Genomic DNA, 19,383 nt, shown 5'->3' with positions numbered 1-19,383 from the left:
ATGCTGGATTCAAAGAAATATCTTCCATTGGAACCTCCTAATGTTAAAGCTGGAATAGATACATGAGTCATGAGTTGTTTGAGTGGCTATTGCCACACTTTTCCATAGTGAGGATGCAGTGACCTTATTCTTGAGGGGAGTGGCCAGTCGGTGGTTGGGTTATTTCTTTTGCCTATCCTCTTTGCGATTGGTAGATCCTCCCACACCGGCTTTGGTTTTTCTACCACTCTCAGGACAACTTCTTGCACTCCAGGACTGTACCTTCTGCACACTTGACCTCAGGGGTTCCTTTGCTACTGAACAGGACTCAAGAAACAAGGTGTGTTGCCTGGAATTTGTAAGATGAGAAGGGGGAGAGGAGATGCAATTTCACTTGGTGTCTTTAGTTTCCTATAGCAGTGCAATTTGCTTAATATATATTCTACAATAAGTTCATTACCAACTATTACATGCTAAGAATGTAGATGGAAATCTGACTGATTTCTGAGGTCTGAACTAACTATCTGTTTAGCTCAGGCTATAAATCAAATGTTTAAATCATTGTGTCATAATTACATTTGAAGGCTGTCTGGGAATCCTTTGTTGAGTATGACTTTATTGGGTTTCTCTCCCAGAGGGTTGAATTTGTTTAGTATTTGTAGCAGAGCCTTCCAAATGGAGGAACTGACACATCAATTATCTCGTATCTCTAACACACATATTGCATTATGCTGTCATGCTAAATTACAGGTGGGTGGATGTTTAAAGCATGCTTAGGGTGAGAAGGTGCATGGATCTGAAGTTTTCCAAGATGAGATCAAAATCTGGAATGTACTTTCTATTCATATCACTTGCTGTTTTCATGTAAATAAAATTAGTGATTGGATTCCCTCTTTCCTTAATGATTTTTTGAGATGCTGGGAAGTTTTATTCCTTTATGAATGCAATGCATCTCCGATAGACTTCAGAATTCAAAAACAATTTACCTACAAACTTCATTTGTAATTTGAAGAGTCCAATCCTTTACATTTCCATACCTGTTTAGGGCAATATGTGCAAATGGATGAGATGGTAAACTCTTTTAAATTTGAAGGAATTGTATAGTGGAATATGTGCTTATGGTTTATGAGGGTTGGGTGGATTGGAAATACAAACTTACAATGTCAGTCTGGGTGTCCCCTGAGCAACGTCCTTGCAGATGGCCAATTCTCTCACACCAGAAGTGACTCGCAGTTTCTCAAGTTGCTCCTGACACATACACAAAAGCTGGGCACTCATGTGGGCAATTTTGGATTCGGAGTGTTTTGAATTTTTGAATTATGCATAAGGGATGCTCAACCTGTATTTGCTTTTACATGCCCAGAGAGAGGGTCTCTTTTATATGGAGACACATTCATAATGTGGTCCCTAGCCAGCTGTTTTTATCACCTCTCCTACTTTTGGTACAAACCAGCATTTCCAGGTGCCGAAATGGAGCTTCCTCATAGATCTGGGTCATATAGAAAATTTGGGGTTCCTTATTGAAGCACCCATTAAAATCATTAAAAGTTAAGCAGCTCCTTTGTGTAGCCAGCAAGTGTATATGAGGAACAAAAAACAGGCCATGTAGCTGGAAGGCGGAAATGTTCACTTTGTTGAGTTACCCAGCTCTGACATTTCCTCAGTTGCTGTATTTCCGCTCACCTGTTGCTGTGCATATAAACTTCATTTCTTTTTCCCCATCCATTAGCCTTAAAGATAAAGGTTTCCCCCTGACATTAAGTCTAGTCAAGCCAACTCTGGGGGTGGTGCTCATCTCCATTTCTAAGTCGAAGAGCCAGCATTGTCTGTAGACACATCAGAGGTCATATGGCCAGTATGACTGCATGGAGCTTCGTTACCTTCCCGCAGAAGCAGTACCTATTGATCTACTCACATTTGCATGTTTTTGAACTGCTAGGTTGGCAGAAGCTGGGACTAACAATGGGAGCTCATCCTATCTAATAGATTTGTACTGTCGACCTTCCAGTGAGCAAATTCTGCAGTGTAATAGTTTAACCCACTGTGCCACCGCAGCTCCCCACTAATAGCCTTAGAGAAGGCTCTTATCAGGAGGGTATCTATCCCAAAAGATGTGTTAGATTCCAATTCCTAATTCCCACAATTCCCCCCCCCCCCCCCCCGATGACTGGAAGATTGTGATAATTGTAGTCCTACATGTTTGAGTTTATGGAAGGCTGTCCTTCATCTCAGGTTATGGTATTGAAGGAGATAGAAAATGCAAAAAAATTGTTTGTGATGGGAAGAAAAGAGAACAAAGGAAATGCTGTAGATTTACATGAGGGTGAAATGAATATATTGGTTCCTTCAGAGGTGAGAAATTCCATTCATTGAGGGATGGAAAAACCATGATGGTTTTGGTCATTTTCCCAATGAAAAGGGACTTACAGTGCTATGAGAAAAAGGAAAGAAGTGCACAACCAAATAAAGTAGGGTCTTCTCCCCACCTCTTCTTGTTCATAGACAAGAAAATTACCACTGGAGTTTGGGACAATCAGTTGCAAATTAATGATTTGATGGAAGTTTAACCTTAACTATGTATTCACGAAAGAAGAAAGAACTAAAGGTGCTGGAAGACAATTTTGTGGCATGCACTTTTGAAGTCTCCAGCCAACTTTCTCAGGTTCATGTACTATCTTGAAGAGTTTTTGGAATATGGATCTATGTAAGATTCAGATTTGCGAATTGAAATGTTTTATTTGTCAAAAAGACCTCTCTGTTCTCAATATGAGATCTAACTGTGTGTCTATATATTCTTGTTCTCAGGCATTCCATTTGTTAGAACCAGAACTTACCAAATGTTTCATGTTGGTGACGCACCTTTCTAGACCTGCATCATTTTGCAACACAGTAATTCAGCTTTACTAGCATGCCAGAGATTAAATCAACCCCTTATAAGAAATATGGATGTCTAAATACATTGTCATAATGAACTGTAGGGGAAACAACATATCTCATGAAAACTTTTCATTTATATTTTTAAAAACATGATGTATTGTTTATTTCACATAGACTCATTACATTCATGTGACACACCTACGCACTACGACCAACACACCAGCATGTTGCAACACATAGTTTGGAAAGTTCTGGTCTAAATTGCCATGTCACTGATATTTCTTTCTCTTTTTTGACATATTTACAACATTCATGCTGCTATACTCTCAACATGTACACATTACTCACTGTTGGATCACCTTGGACAGTTACTGTTTCTTTTATTCATCCAGTGTCGGGACAATTCCTCCTTACCAGGTTTGGCCAAATGAGTTCTCTGTAATGATGCCTTCTGAATTTCATAGGCCAATATTAGTTTGCTTCATTTCAAAGGGAAATGTTTAGATGTGATTTGCATTTCCTTCCTTTGACATATAGCCTACAGCCCCTGGAATTCCTTGGTGGTCTTCCACCTAAATCAGTGGTTCTCAACTTGTGGGTCCCCAGATGTTTTGGCCTTCAACTCCCAGAAATCCTGGTAAACTGGCTGGGATTTCTGGGAGTCGTAGGCCAAAACACCAGGGGACCCACAGGATGAGAACCACTGATCTAAGTAGTAGCCAGGTATTCCTTGGTAGCCTCCCATCCAAGTGCTGCCCAAGTTCTGCCTGCTTAGTTTCCACAATCAAATGAGACCTGGTGCCTTCAGGTATTTAGACCTATATTGCTGCTTAGAGTAAGCAAAACGATGCATCTTCAGGACTGGACTACTAGTTGACTTGAGCAGTGGTGACTGAATAGTATCCCTCTTCATGGTTCAAAAACAGTGAATTAGTTTAGGACTGCAGGACAAAGGAATGTGGACACAAACAAATGTCTGTAGTATAAACAAATACCTGTGTTTTCCAAGGGAGAGAAGGTAGAGAATAACCAGCTCAGGAGAAAAGGTTACGGCTTTTCCATGGAATCTTCCACCTAACGCTTTCATCTTACCCAACTCTCCTCCTCAATATTCCCATTTTCCTGCATATCTATTGGAGTGTGCCTAATGTGTAAAATAAAAGCACACAAAAACAAATTGTTTGCCAAAGCTGGTAAGGAAACCAACAAGGCAATTTCTAACCTAAGCAAGTTGAATCTAACATATGGAAGTTTTGTTTATATGCCCCCCCCCCCCCCTGCACATGCTGCTTGACTGGGATATCTGGGGGGGGGGGGGTATCCTTGCTTTCTGATACCTTATCTAAAAAACAATGATATTTTCTGATAATTGAATGATAGATAATGAATAAGTCTCTTTCCAAATTCAAAGTGCAAGTATTTTAGTAACAGTAGTAGCATATAGGATCCAATCACATTGGCTTAAATATGTACAAGCCATGGTGGTGCAATGGGTTAAACGCTTGCGCCGGCCGAACTGCGCAAGGTTGGTAGTTCGAATCTTCGAGATGGGGTGAGCTCCCATCTGTACACAAAAAAGAAAATAAATCAGTTCAGCCAATAATGTGATTGGTGAAACTTATTATGCAGTTCAAAATCAAAGCATTCACAAAGCAATATTATATGCATTTGGTGCGGTCACTCAAAAAAAGTATCAGCGCCGTATGTTCTTGCGTTGAGTTGAACATAAATCCGCAGCCCACAACCGGTTTCGGTGTTTATGTACATGATATTCAATGAATTTATTTGCAGCAAATGTTGATATATATGTAATTTCAATCCACCAGAGGAAAGCCTGGAGTGAGGCTGAAACCAGTTGAGGTCTGCAGATTTATGTTCAACTCGACCCAAGAACATATAGCGTTGATACATTTTTGAGTGACTGTACCAAATGCATATAATATTGCTCTGTGAATGCTATGATTTTGAACTGTATAATAAGTTTCACCAGTCACATTATTGGCTGAACTGATTTATTTTCCTTTTTGTGTACAAGTGGGCTACTTTGTTGTACGTATTAACTAGCTCCCATCTGTCAGCTCCAGCTTCCCATGCGGGACTATGAGAGAAGCCTCCCACAGGATGGTAAAACATCCTGGCATCACCTGGGCAATATCCCTGCAGGTGGCCAATTCTCTCACACCAGAAGTGACTTGCAGTTTCTCAAGTTGCTTCTGACATAAAAAAAAAAACTTCAAAATAGTGTTGAATTGCTCTTCAGCTGATGGTTTTGAGATACTGTTTTGGTCTCTTCATCTCCAGGAAGGAAGAAGGAAAAGAAATAAATATTTAGAGTTTGAATTATGTTTAAAGTTCTTGTTTGCCAAAGCAGCAGTGTCATTTAAATGATGCATTTCAGGACAGTAATATTCATTGCTTATGAGTCAGCGCGAAAGATCTCAACAACAGAGACTGGCTAGCTCATGTGAAATCACAGTTTATCACACCCCGTTTAATAGACTAGCACCCACATTCTGTACTTAAGTTTTAATTAGAGGCAGTCCAAGTCAATATGCCCACAAGAGAACTAGTAACCCCACCTATCCTGCTGATACCTAAACAGTATGCACACCGGGTATCCCAAGTGAATGACATTTCTCTTGGTGACTGGGATGAAATAATCTCCCTTCTCTCCACTGCACCTTTTTGTTCTTTCCATGTTGAGGATCATTCATTTCTACAGGCATCTGATTGCTCACTACCCTTTATTGATTATGGTAGCTGCCAAGCCTAAGGAGTTCCTCTTGGGGTGTGTCCTTGGCATGATTCAGATCTCTCATCATAAGCTTTATAATCTCTCCATCGGATGCAGTGACTTGTTGTTCATAGAACACTTGGTTTCTGTTGGCATTTGGTTCTTCTTCATCTCAAGCGTATTGCTGGAATATGGTTAGGAACTTAGCCGATAATCCAGAAATTTGGTTGGCTAATGGCTTTGAAGTTTTAATACTCTGAGGATGTGTTGATGGCAGTTGTGGGCAGAAGTGAGTTCCTGTTCACTCATACTTTTTGTTAGGGATAGGGAACAGATGGTCCTCCAGATCTTCTCAGACAATGACTTTCATTAGCTCATACCATTGGCTATGCATATGGAGAGGAATATTTATTCATTTATTTACAATATTTATATTCCGCCCCTCTCACCCCGCAGGGATATATATATGGCAACATATATATGGCAAACATTCAATACCATTCAGTGGCATACAGGGAGCACACAACTCCCATATTACATCAGCTCCAGTGGCTCCCTGTTTGCTACTGGGCACAATTCAAAGTGCTGGCTTTGACCTATAAAGCCCTAAACGGCCCCAACCCTGTTTACCTGTCCAAATGCATCTCCCTTTACAAACCACTGCAGAAACTAAGATCTTCTGGGGAGGCCCTGCTCTCAGTCCCACCACCATCATAGGCACATTTGGCAGGGATGAGAGACAGTGCCTTCTCAGTGCTTGCCCCATGGTTATGGAACTCCCTTCCTGGCAGTATTAATTAGATCAGCCCCCTCCCTCCTGTCCTTCAGAAGGACAGTGAAGACCTGGCTGTGGGACCCCGACTTTGGGGCAGTGCAATGAGGCAAAATGCTGTCCTGAGATGGTTTTTAAGCAACTGATTTTAATGTGGGTATAAGTGATTTTAATTTTTGTATATATTTATGGTTTTATGTCCCAGCATTGAATGTTTGCCGTGTATATGTTGTGCTCCTCCCTGAGTCCCCTGCAGGGTGAGAAGGGCAGAATATAAACGTTTTAAATACATAACAATAATAAATAAAACTATAAATATACACAAACATTAAAATCACTTATATCAACTTTAAAATCAACTGTTTTAAATCATCTCAGAACACCATTCTATTACTGCCTCATTACACTGCCCCAAAGGCTTGGTCCCACAGCCAGGTCTTCACCATCCTTCTGAAGGACAGAAGGGAGGAGGCTGAGTAGGACGAAGATACTACACTACCAGAATGCTGACAAACCATTTGCACTGTATGATGGCAATGATACATTTTAATAAACACCTGTGTTAGCCATTTCATATGCAATTCATGTCTAACAGTTTTAAATGATATATGCTTAATATTTATACATAGTATATTGTCTAATTAGTTTATTCCCCATTTCAACATTTAATTGTCTCATAAGTTTACTGTTATTATTGTGCATTATTTTCTATTACTCCTGATGCTGTTTGTTACTTTGTAAGGCATTGAATGTTTGCCTGTTTTTATGCTGTAAACTGCCCTGGGTCCCTTTTGGGAGAGAGGTCCGGTCTAGAAATAAAGATGACGATGGTGATGATGATGATTATTATTATTATTTGAAACACAACAAGATGAGTCCACAGCAGACACTCTGCTGGCTGTTGTATTGGTCACACGTCGGACACTTCCCAAGTGTCTAGGACTGTGTGATGCATCGGTGAATAATGCATGCAGATCCCAGTAAGGTGGCCTTCTGCAGCTGGCAGATGGTAATTTTGTCAGCGCCGATTGTGTTTAAGTGCAGGCCAAGATCTTTAGGCACTTCACCCAGTGTGCCGATCACCATTGGGACCACCTTTACTGGTTTGTGCCAGAGTCTTTGCAATTCGATTTTTAAATCCTCATGTCATGCCAGCTTTTTAATATTAATTGTTAATTAATATTATTATTATTATTATTAGTAGTAGTAGTATTTTACTGACACAAAACACAGTATGACACAGCAAACGAGATCTATATGCTGGATTTCGTATCACAAAATCACAAGTCGAACTCTTCCCAAGCGTTTAGGACCGTGGTTCTTGTAGGTTTTTTCGGGCTATAGGGCCATGTTCTAGAGGCATTTCTCCTGACGTTTCGCCTGCATCTATGGCAAGCATCCTCAGAGGTAGTGAGGATGCTTGCCATAGATGCAGGCGAAACGCCAGGAGAAATGCCTCTAGAACATGGCCCTATAGCCCGAAAAAACCTACAAGAACCTAGTGATTCCAGCCATGAAAGCCTTCGACAATACGTTTAGGACTGTGTTATGTATTTTTGAATGATGCACGTAGATCCAAGTAAGGTTGCCTTTTGCATTATTATTATTATTATTATTATTATTATCATTATTATCATTATTATTATTATTTATGATGGCTAAGGCTAACGGGAGATGTATGCCACATCTTCTGGATCACCATATAAATCCCATCCTTGTCCTTTATAATACCCAAAATGTAATATCATAAGATATATGGATTTGTGAACTCCTTGCACTCAAATCTGATTGACTTGCATATAACATCTCTAAATGTCATTCTATCTTCTGCTTTGGTATTCCAAAGGAAGTCTATAACAATGTCCCAAATACTAGGTGCACAAAAGGGATTACTCATCATGTATTTATAGAGCCCATTTGCACTTAAATGCCACTTCCAAACACAATGCTCCCTGCCTCTTGAAAGAACAATGGCAGAATGCTGCTCTAATGCACCTGGAATGAAACAGGTGGTATTTTCTTTCTCTTCATTAAAGAATATCTGCCTTTGTGCCAAGCAAACACGTCAGGGTTATTGACAGTCTCCATCAAGCAGTACATGCTAGATTTGTTGAAATGGTAATTACTACGTGAGCCTAAGTAATTGAATGGTTGGTTCAGAAAGAAAACAATGTGAGGATTCTGTAAAATTACATCCAAGAAAGAATATGAAGCAGAAAGGTTTCCTTTCTTTAGTAAATGCAATCCAATTAAAGGTATTGGAGCCCCAGTGGCGCAATGGGTGCCGACAGAACTGCTGACCGAAAGGTCGTCAGTTCAAATCCTAGGAGTGGAGTGAGCTCCTGCTGTCAGCTCTAGCTCCCCATATGGGGACATGAGAGAAGCCTCCCACCGGATGGTAAAACATCCGGGTATCCCCTGGGCAATGTCCTTGCATACGGCCAATTCTCTCACACCAGAAGTGACTTGTAGTTTCTCAAGTCGCTCCTGACACGAAACAAAAATCGAAGGTATTGTTAATGCTGTCATTTTTAAAATATATGGTAACTTGGTTTTATGGAAACAAGAGAAGAGCCTAGTCTGTGGTTTCTTTTAGATGATGGTTTCTCTAACAGATCATAGATGTAATCATATATTTGGAAAGCCAGATATTCTTCTACACTAGTTTTCTGTTTTTTCCTAACTTGTGCCCACAAATCATGGTTCATCATTTTTCCCCTAAGCACTTTGGTTAGTTGTTCCCCATTCTTCCACACCTTGAAAAACTTTAAATGACAACTTGGTGAGAGGTGATGTGGCTTTCCAAGGATGTTTGTGGAACTAAAAGGAATGGAGAAAGTGTGTGCTGTTGACAATGGGTACTTCTAGATTCCTGATGTGGGTTTCTCCCCCATGTTGTCACTCAAAAGACATGATGCAGCTTCTCCATAATTCCTTTTCTAAGGGTGGATGGGTGTAATAAGAGACAAGGCAGAAGCAGTAATGAACTACAGAGGATGTTTACAAATATCTGAAGACAAAACGCAAACACACACAAACTTTTATGAATTAAAAAGCATCAATAAAAGCCTCATCTGGATGCATTCCTCTGCCCTTGCAATTAAGGGATCTTTCAAAAGAAATTAATATCCATGTAGGATCAAGGTTGATGTAAATTCTGATTAAAATATTTCAGAAACAAGCAAACAAAAAGAGCATCATTCTCTTGTAGTTTCTCAAGTCGCTCCTGACATGAAAAAATTATTCTCTTAAGTGAAATGTTATGCTGAGTTGTCTAAGAATTTGTTACAGTCTATTTGTCACTTTTCTGCTTAGATGATGCAAAAGCATGCTTGCTAACCTGGCAGTCATAATTTTTATTTCACATAGTACACTGCAGCGTTCTAGAAAATACCCTGCTTAGAATTACTTGGATTTTTCATGGGAAAAAAAAACATTCCACTGTAAAATCATGTCTTTATCTACTGATGCTCCCTTCACATTCAGCCTAAATTGGAATTGTACAACTATCTTCCAACACCGTTATTATTGCTGTCTTTGCAACACAACAAAGTATGGACAATATGATGGGCAATATATGTGCTGAGAGGATGTAAATACCCTACGGGCACCAGATCCCAGCTGATCTTGGAAGCTGAGTAAGGTCCGCATTTCAATGGGAGACTGCCAATGAATACCAGGAACTGTAGGATATATTTCATAGGAAGGAACTGGCAAAACCACCTCTGACTAGTCCTTGTCTCAGAAAACCTTGTGAAATGTGTGGAGTCATCATTGATAGGATATTTGAAGGCACTCACACATATACACTGGTGTAATCTGATATTGTGAGCTAAAAGGTTAATTGCTAGCAATACCTTAACCTGTCTGTTAATTGCATCAATAGTTTGGACACCAAAATGTTCTTCATCTGTTCTGTCATTTGTTGCTTCCCTTCAGGATGGAGAGATACCACTTTTTTGTGATCCTGCTGTGTGGGATCTTAATATCCGGAGTCCGCAGTGCTCCATATACAAATTTTTCAATCGATTGTGAAACTTTGGTGCCGGACCACCCAGGTCAACCTCAGGAATCTGCATCTCCCTTTCACGTTTCCTTTCCTTCTGAGCAATATGATCCAGGAAGTGAAGTAAAAGGTAGAGTACATATTTGTATTCTCCTCTGCTTAGTTTACCATTTGTTTCTCATTTATTGGAACTAAAACAGAGTAGATTAACCTTTCACATTTTCCAGATGAACTTGTGGTAGCAAAAGTGTGGGTTAAATCCAGACAGGTGGATGATTGTAGGAAAACAATCTTTGGATTTCTCGTTCCCCTCTGTGCATACTGGAAAGCAATTTGGAGGTCTTCAAAACTCTCCAAAACACCATGAGAAGCATTACAAGGGAAAAGAGGAAAAAGCAACTCATCTCGTCCTCTAACAAAAACCCTCTGATGGATTTGGTGCCTTCCATGAATGCAAGGAGCATTTCTGTTCACAAAATTAGCAACTGAGATCCAGCACTGGCATCTCAATTAATATTTGCTTTCTCAGCCTTGTCTAAAAGATATCTAACAATCCTCTGTGGGGGATGGCTGGTCATGTGGGACAGGATTGGATATAAAAGTTGGCTACATTGCACTATGCAGTAGCGGCACTGCAATAAAATGTGCTCTATTGTTTCTATTTCATTTCCTCCACAGGGGCATAGTCTTTGGGAGTAAGGAATTCTAGATAGTCTGTCTTTTAGCAGTTCTAAGGGAAATACATTTAATCTCGCTGTTGTAATGAGTCTGTGATATTTAATCACTGTAAGACTTTATAGATAATTGCAAGACTTAAATAGCTCCCTGTATGGTAAATTAAAAACTCTGGGGGAGCACGGTGAATTTGAGTGGGCTCTAAGCAATCCCAGCAATTCATATTAAACCTCCTTTGGCTGGATCTACACTGTCCTATATCCCAGGATATGATCCCAGATTATCTCTGTAGCTCAGATTATCTGGCAATGTAGACTCATATAATCCAGTTCAAAGCAAATAATCTGTGATCAGATCCTGGGATATAGGGCAGTGTAGATCCAGCCTTTGTTTTGAGTCCTTTAGGTAGAAAATAGATGTTATATGATTTTCATGTTATATGTTTGTGGTATCAAGGAATTGAAGTCTATGTTTATTTGGTTATCAAATGCAGAAAATAATAATTTCAAAGTTTACTCCTTAGTAGGCAACATCAGTAGTTTTTTTCCAATTATTTTGTGTATGTATGTTTTGAAATCTTTTTTGTGAAAAATTCATTTCTGCAAAAATATATGAGGAAATTGCACAAAAGTCTTCTTTAGGCAGAAAAAGATTTTGTATCCCCAAAAAAAAATACATTATTTTATGTATAAAACTCTTCTTTCTATTTTTTAAAAAACACACAATTTCCATACTTTTTAAGATGCAAACAAATGTTTTGCGAAGAATGTCCCAGCAGAGAAGGGTGACTATTTTGTCTGCTAGACACCTGATGTGTCAAGAATTATAAATGAAAAGCCTCCTTTGGAATCACCTGCAAAATGCGGATTTATGACCTCATCAGACGGGGGAAGAATCCACTTGCTCCACTTCGCTGCCCCTTTAAGCACAGCTCTCATTACATGACACACTACTATTTCTGGTGGTGCGATGCGCTTAAAGGGGTGATGAAGAGGAACATGCAGCCACTGTGGCAATGCAGGAGGCTTCCCATGTTGCCTTGAATCGATAGGGGGAAGCTGGAAGGTTGATGCTTTTCCCCTTGAGATCGCTGACTGGTAAACTGGGCAATGCAGGGCATGGGCGACTGGTTCCCCACGTGCCCCGACAGCAGTCACCGGATTCACCACAAAGCTAGTGTGAAGAGATTTCTTATCATAATTGCTTGAAAAATGTCCTGGAAATTTTAGTGAGCAGTTGAGCAGATGAATGAATATGCTATACCCAGCACAAATTAATCATCAGGTATATGACACTGACAAAGTTCATAATGTCTGTTTCTCCAGTGAACATAGAAGGACCACCAGATGCTGGATTCAAATGGTTCATGCTGCAGGCCCGAGACATTGATAAAAACATCCCGGTTGGCTCATTTTATATCACAGATCCAAATACAGACACCTTTAATTGCTATAACCTATCGGTATGTTTGTTTATGATTTAACATGGATGAATAATATCTTCTGAAACAATGTGTTCAATGCGAACCTGCATAACACAGGATTATTCTCTTGCAGTTAGATTTCTTTTCTCAGAATATTGCTTGAAATTATGGCACAATTTTACACAAATTAAACATGGATTCAGGCAAAACTGTCACTTCTGATCTTATAAGGAATGCGTACAGAACTGTCTCTCTACAGTTTGACCCATTATGAGGGGTTCGTTGCCACCCTCCCAAGATATTCAACAACTGTGATTTGAATCATGGGTCACAACTGCATAGCAACCATTCGGGTACTAAGGGTGCCCATTAGTTAGAGTGCAACAGAATGTGGTTATCATAAAAAAAAAGAACTAAATTGGTTACTATTATTGTTATCCAGGAGAGGATGAGATTTGCATGGAATTTTGTCCCTTTGGCTTTGATTGCACTATATATCATGACTTTGGGAGTTCTAGATTGCAACTCCCACAATTTCTCAGTATGGTCAGTATGGCCACTCTTTCATTGGCTGCTCCATTTCAGGCAGCAAAAACATCCTGCTTTGATTTAATCCTGGCACCCGGAACCTGGGGCCAGTCATCCCAGTCTGATATGATACAGAAGATGCAACTTGAATGTTCTTTACACATTTGAGTACTAGCTCAAGTAGATACAGGAGGCTCTTTGGTGCCATGTTTTCTTTGTACTATCATTTCTCAGAATAAGAGTTGGTTTTGCAGTGTGTCTTATAATTTCAAAAAACAAACCGGATAAATGTATCATGTGCACATCTTTAATTTTCCAGAGTTCCACATTAATTCACAAGAACTCAGATGAGAAGCACAACATCACGTCTGTTTGGATTTCACCTGAAGCCACAAAAGTTCAGTTTGTGTAAGTACAGATTTAAAAGGCTTCATTTTTGTTTGTGATTTAATCTTTCCTTGGGATTATCAATTCACATGGACTCAGAGGAAAACTACAATATCACATCTGTTTGTGGTTGGCCCAGTGTTAGAAGGATTCAGTTTATATAAGCACATATTTAAGAGATTTTGAGTGTGATTCTCTATTTCCTCAGGATTATTTTTCTTTCTACATTATCACTGCTTTCAAGAACATTGTTCCAGCCAGGCGTCTTAATTATCTAATGTGTATCACTATATCACATTCAGTAAGAACTGTGGTTATCTAGACACCAACAAAAGAGTGATCCTCTTACTTTATTGGTGTAGTGATCTATGGTTTGTGTACTATGCGTAATAGGTTCAGCACATCAGATAGCTTCTTCAAAACCCAGACAAAAACCAAATTGTGGATTCACTGCCTTAATTACCAACTACCTGTGCAACCAAATGAGTCTGTTTCACCTTTGACACACCACTAGGAAAACATTACAGTATATTATAATTATAAGGTAATTATTAACAACTCCATTATCTTTCCAGAGCCACCATCTTTCGTGATCCTGAAACATACTGGGTTGTTATTCCCAGAACAGTCCTCTTTCCTAGAGATGTCAATAAGACTGCAAATGTTTCTGAAGTTGTTGATGAGCCCAAACTAGTGAATGCATCAGCAAGAAGTAGAAAGAAGGTTTGTTGAAATGTCTTGGTCACCATAAGATATTTTGTATAGGACTAGCAAAAGTTACCCATTGGAATGGACCCAAGTTGAATAAACTAGAGCTTTTGGGCAAAATTCTTTCAATGCCAGCCAAACTGGCAAAGAAGTCAAGATGACTTGTTTTCTTTTGTTTGTTGTGCCTTATCTTGTTTGCAGGGGCAAACCACTCTGAATAAAAATGTATACTAAATACTCCCTTCTATCTAATTATATAATCACCAAACTTAGGTTTGCATGAAAATTAAGGAAGGGGCAGGCCCGTAGCTGGGAAGGGGGCTTGAGGGGCTTCACACACACACCCCCCCCCAAATTCTCAGGGTGGTCCGCGAGAAGGCCTTACTAGAACATTATTTAAACTGTTATGTGTATTCATATCATGATTTGATCACAATGCTCAATATATCCCTGAGCCACCCCCCGAATTAAAATCCTGGCTACGGGTCTGGCAGGGGGAAAGGAGAAATTTCACTCTATGTTTAAAGAAGCACAACTATAAAATTAGAACCTGTGGGGTTGACTGGGACCATCTGGTAAACTTTGACAAATGCAGAGGAAGTTGACCAATGCCAAAAGTATTGATTCCACATATGGAGGACCCTAATACCAAGGCGAGCCAAGTATCAATGTAACCAACATGGTATTGGCAGTCTGACCAGTTCAGTGAGATAATAAATATTAGTGGCTTGCGATCTTCCAAAGGTTTAGCTTGCTTGTTATGAATGTAATTACTAAAATTGTGGAGACAAAATGTAACTCAACAAAATTTAATTCTGCTTACTCAAATTTAATGAACGAATATGATTGAAATATCTGCAGTTGTGGAAATGGAGTATAGATCTCCCCATGAAACCTTTATTGATCCCCAATCACATATGATTTTTACATGATGAGGAATCAAGAATGTGAGCTAGATCTATGTCAATACAATTCAGCATAAGTGAAGCCCTTTGAATAAGCATTCACTCTTTCCTTTTCTTTACAGTCTTCATCGATCACTGTAAAAGTAAACTGTGGACAGGTAAGAATATCTGGATGACCATTTCACAATGTGTATCTTATTAATGCAACTATCGCATCAATTCCATGGTCTGTGTGGCAAGTGGACTTAGAGTTGAGCTTTTGGCTCTTGCGCTACAGATTAAAGGCAGCTCTCTTTTCCTCTGTCAGTTGTAGTCTTGAGCTAACTCAGGACTCTGGTCTTTGTTAGCACAAGAAACCAAATTCTTTTATGGTACTGGCACCTTTCCTGCATTTTTTAATGATACACTTTAGAGAAGTGGAAAAACCAGAACTGTAGTCAGCTCCCTGTTTCTGTAATGTTTTGTGAAGTTTAAAAACCTTACACTTTTGGGCGAAAACTCTCAGAATCTCCTATTCTGTTAGTTGTAGCCCCCAAAAGCATTTCACATCTCCCCAAGGTAATGAGCTTTATCATATTCTGTAATGACAATAGTATACACAATAGGAACAGAAAGCACAAGGTATCCGTGCTTTGTTTCCCACTCCATTTACATCCTCAAACCTCTGGAACTGCTTTGTGGAGAAATTCAGTCCTCCACAAGCTTTTGACACTTGCAATTTGATGTAGATTGTTAAAAACCAATGATTTCATTTTATTTTCAGGGTGGAACATATGCAAGCAGCAGTGAATGTGCCAAGGTAAGTGTTCTCTCCTCCATCACCACCACCCCCATTACACATGGGTTAACAGCAGCATATTTGCCTCCATCTCTTTTCTATAAAATTTATTTTCTTGTTCTAATTGTTGCTGTGATCATCCAGGATTAGGCATGCTTAAACTGTAAATACCACTGAAATCGATAGGAAAGGTTAGTGCATCATCCCAAAGATTTAAATGGTTCTTATATAAACATGACCTAAATGTGCTAACTCTTCCTATTGGTTCCAGAGTTTCTCATCTATTTCTTAGTACATAATCTGCCTTGGAAAAAGATTTTACTATTTTATTTTAATTTCATAAGATACTCAGAATGAGAAAAGAAAATTCTTCGGTGCCCTTTTTGTGGTTCTCTTAGATTTTGCCAGTCTATCCAACGTTCAAGTAGATTGATTTACTGTGTAAATTGGGATGGGTGAATCCTGAAAGTTCAGTGTCCAGCTTCCTATTCCTAAAGCCCACTATGGGCTATGCCAGGCGTCCAATGTGAAGAGAAAAGCCACCAAACAGAAAAATTGAAACAGGAAATAATTGGCTGTTCACTCTTGGGCTTTTTGTTTGTTTTGCTAGGTTTGAGGAGTGCAATTGGGAGACCATTGCAAACATTTTTGTAAGGCAAAATTGCTGCTCTGGAGGAAATTTCTGTAAATTATTAAAAATTAAATAGCTGGTTATTATTTGTCGTGTCAGGTCGACCAGTCAATTATATTACATTTTTAACAGAATAAAGCAAACAGACAGACAAAATACAAAATTTGTGAGTTTGGTAGTTGATTAATTTAGAGATATGGAGCACAGAATAAAACAGAGTTGAAGATAAGTCGAATAAGTCAGTGCACATTTTCCTATTATGGAAAAGGTAGAATATACATATTTATTTTTTAAAGAACAGATGGGGTATACATATTAAAATTATGAAGGTGCTGCTACTTAATATATGTTGTTTGATGAGCAAATTGTTGCATTTTGTTTTCCGTGCAGAGTTCAACTTTCCAGAGTGGTAGCAACCAGGCCCAGGTAATATCCAGTTTGGTTTACCTTTACAAAAAACATGATGATGGAATAGCAGGAATTACTCAAAGTTGTACTAATTTACCAGCATTATTATGTTCCTGGATGACTGCTGAAGGGCTCTTACAAAGGACTTCATCACATTGAAGCAGGGAAGTGTTTGGTTGAGTAGAGCTCAGTCTTACTCAGTTTTGAAATGAAACAGATGATTTCCCTACCTTCATCATACTGTTAAAGTGATACTCAGTGGTACTCAGCATTCTTTCAGTAGATTTGCTATCACACTGTAATTGCTAGGCACCATCCTCCACCCCCATCCCCCGCCCGATATTCTTTGTGGGGGGGGGGACCCTCTCTTTGAAATGTCAGCTGTTACATGTCTTCAATTCCTTAAGCAAGGAAGCAAGAAGGGAGAGAAAGTGGCAATGTGCTCTCCCTCTCTCAGCTGCCCCAGAGAGGAGAGTGTGGACCTTGGAAAACTTTAACTCCCAGGACTGCATAGTATGGAGCTATGATATTTAAAGTAAGGTCCAAATGCATTCAATCCACAGTTTAGATGCACCCAGAGAAGGGTATTGACCATGGGAAACTATAACTCCCAGGACTGCATAGTATTGAGTTATGGTATTTTTAGTGGGATCCAAGAGCATAGTATAAATGCACCCAAAGAAGCATGGAGACATAATAATAATAATCATCATCATCATCATCATCATCATCATCATCATCGTCATCATCATCCTTCTCTCCTGGCTATTCCATGCAACACAAAGCACAGCCATATCACAGAAGGGGAGGGGAGAGAAGGGAAGGGAAAGAAAGGAAAGCCATCACATTACAGAGTTGTCCAAGAATCCGAATAATTACTAAAAATCCACTTTCCCACCACCTCCTGAAACATTTGAAAAGAATTCTGGCCCCCACACTTAAAATACACAAAGAATGCTCTATCCTACACTTGAGCCCAACCTAATGTGATGAACAGAGTGTCTCACCACTTTTTAAATGGAGCACTCAGTGATGAAGTGATATGTCTCAGTATTAAAAAGAAGCTCATTTGAGGTTGGAAATAAAATGTTGCATCTCATTCTGGGAATTGCCATGACAACAATGACATTGTTTGTATATTTTGAAAAACTTTGAGAACTACCACAATAATTATTGTTGTATACCCAACACATATACCCCATCTGGAGATGTCCATTACTGTCAACAAGATGTGACATCTTCTTGATTTCCCAGAACCCTCATGGACTGTCTCTGGTGGAATATACCATGTGTGAATAGGGTATGAAAATACCTCAGCCTAATAATCAGTATTAAATTTCTTTGCAGATTGTATATGTTTCTCCCAAGGACAGCAATAGTTATTCTCAAATAAGATTTTCCCCTGCAAAGTAACTGGACTGCAATGACAGCTATTAATGCCATATGATGCCAGTTTCTTTGCTGAGCTGTTCAAAAAAGTAGTTTACAAGGAAATAATCCATGTTTATTGTCTTCCAGGGAGGTATAGTGTACCAAGGAGGGATCAAAAAGACTGGATGCATTGGTGTAAGTACACATTTCTCCACCTTTTAAAGACTTTTGTCCCCATGCAACTGTTTTTCTTAACATTGTATTCTAGGGTTGGGCTTGGGTTGTATACTTTATGAAGAACACTGAGAGCATTTCCAGTTTTTTCTTAACACCTTCGCCTTTGAATAGGCAACCTCTTTCTTTCAAATGCTTTATGTCAATAATCTCAGATCACTGGGTTTATGAAAAAAAATGCAACACTAACTTCCTTCCTTTCTGTCATTTCAATATTCAGTTTCAATTAGTAAGAATATTGCTATGCCATGACTTGCCTTTAACAAAAAAAATTTTTTTTCTATATAGGGTGGAACAGCTAGTGTTTACAACAAGTATGGCTGTGGTGATGTAAGTATCTTCCGAATTTTTATTTCCTTTTGTTTGTTTGAGGGTTTTTTTGGCGGGGTGGTGGTGGTGGTGGTGGGGGGGGGTTGGTTGTGGGATGCTTGCATTATTTCAATTTAATTGTGAGTAGTAGGTACCATAATTAACTTTATTCATGTATCATACAAGTGTGCTTGTGTTAATACTATCTGATGGAAAACAGAACTGGAAAAGCTTTTACAAAGCTGAACTAATGGATCTCAATTGGTTGGACTCTCTGAGCAGAACAAAAAGAATGTCTGCTATAATCATCATGGTTTGTGATAAATATGATAAATATGAGAATCATATTTGCATTTTCAATAGTAACTCCTTTTCGTTTCCATTGTCCTCAACCAGGGTTCTCTGAGACCTGAAAATAATTTCACGTGTTCCTCGGGATTGAGAAATGATGTCCTAGAGTAAATCTCAATTATATTTTCCCCAGTGCTTTCTCTGAGGCCCCTTCTAAACTGCCATATAAAATCCAGATTAACTGTTTTGAACTATATTATATGCAGTGTAGACTCAAATAATCCAGTACAAAGTGGTTAATGTGGATTATCAACTTTAATAATCTGGATTATATGGCAATGTAGAAAGGGGCCAAGGCCCCGTGGAG

General features: G+C 39.1%; 1 protein-coding gene across 1 annotated transcript in view; it reads left to right on the top strand.

The window, feature by feature from the left end:
* Positions 1-212: 212 nt before the first annotated feature.
* LOC132773418 (keratin, type I cytoskeletal 9-like) overlaps positions 213-19,383 on the top strand; it is an 89,666-nt gene continuing 70,495 nt past the window's right edge. The window contains exons 1-10 of the mRNA XM_067467089.1: positions 213-319; positions 10,302-10,498; positions 12,369-12,505; positions 13,314-13,402; positions 13,957-14,104; positions 15,117-15,152; positions 15,758-15,793; positions 16,794-16,829; positions 18,330-18,377; positions 18,705-18,746. Coding sequence (XP_067323190.1) covers positions 10,303-10,498; positions 12,369-12,505; positions 13,314-13,402; positions 13,957-14,104; positions 15,117-15,152; positions 15,758-15,793; positions 16,794-16,829; positions 18,330-18,377; positions 18,705-18,746 — 768 coding nt within the window. The 5' untranslated portion in view covers positions 213-319; position 10,302. The remainder of the gene's footprint in view (positions 320-10,301; positions 10,499-12,368; positions 12,506-13,313; positions 13,403-13,956; positions 14,105-15,116; positions 15,153-15,757; positions 15,794-16,793; positions 16,830-18,329; positions 18,378-18,704; positions 18,747-19,383) is intronic.

This window comes from Anolis sagrei, chromosome 4, assembly GCF_037176765.1.
Source record: "Anolis sagrei isolate rAnoSag1 chromosome 4, rAnoSag1.mat, whole genome shotgun sequence".
Taxonomy (NCBI): domain Eukaryota; kingdom Metazoa; phylum Chordata; class Lepidosauria; order Squamata; family Dactyloidae; genus Anolis; species Anolis sagrei.
Note: the sequence above shows the minus strand (reverse complement) of the source record. Positions and strands in the feature narration are given on the sequence as shown.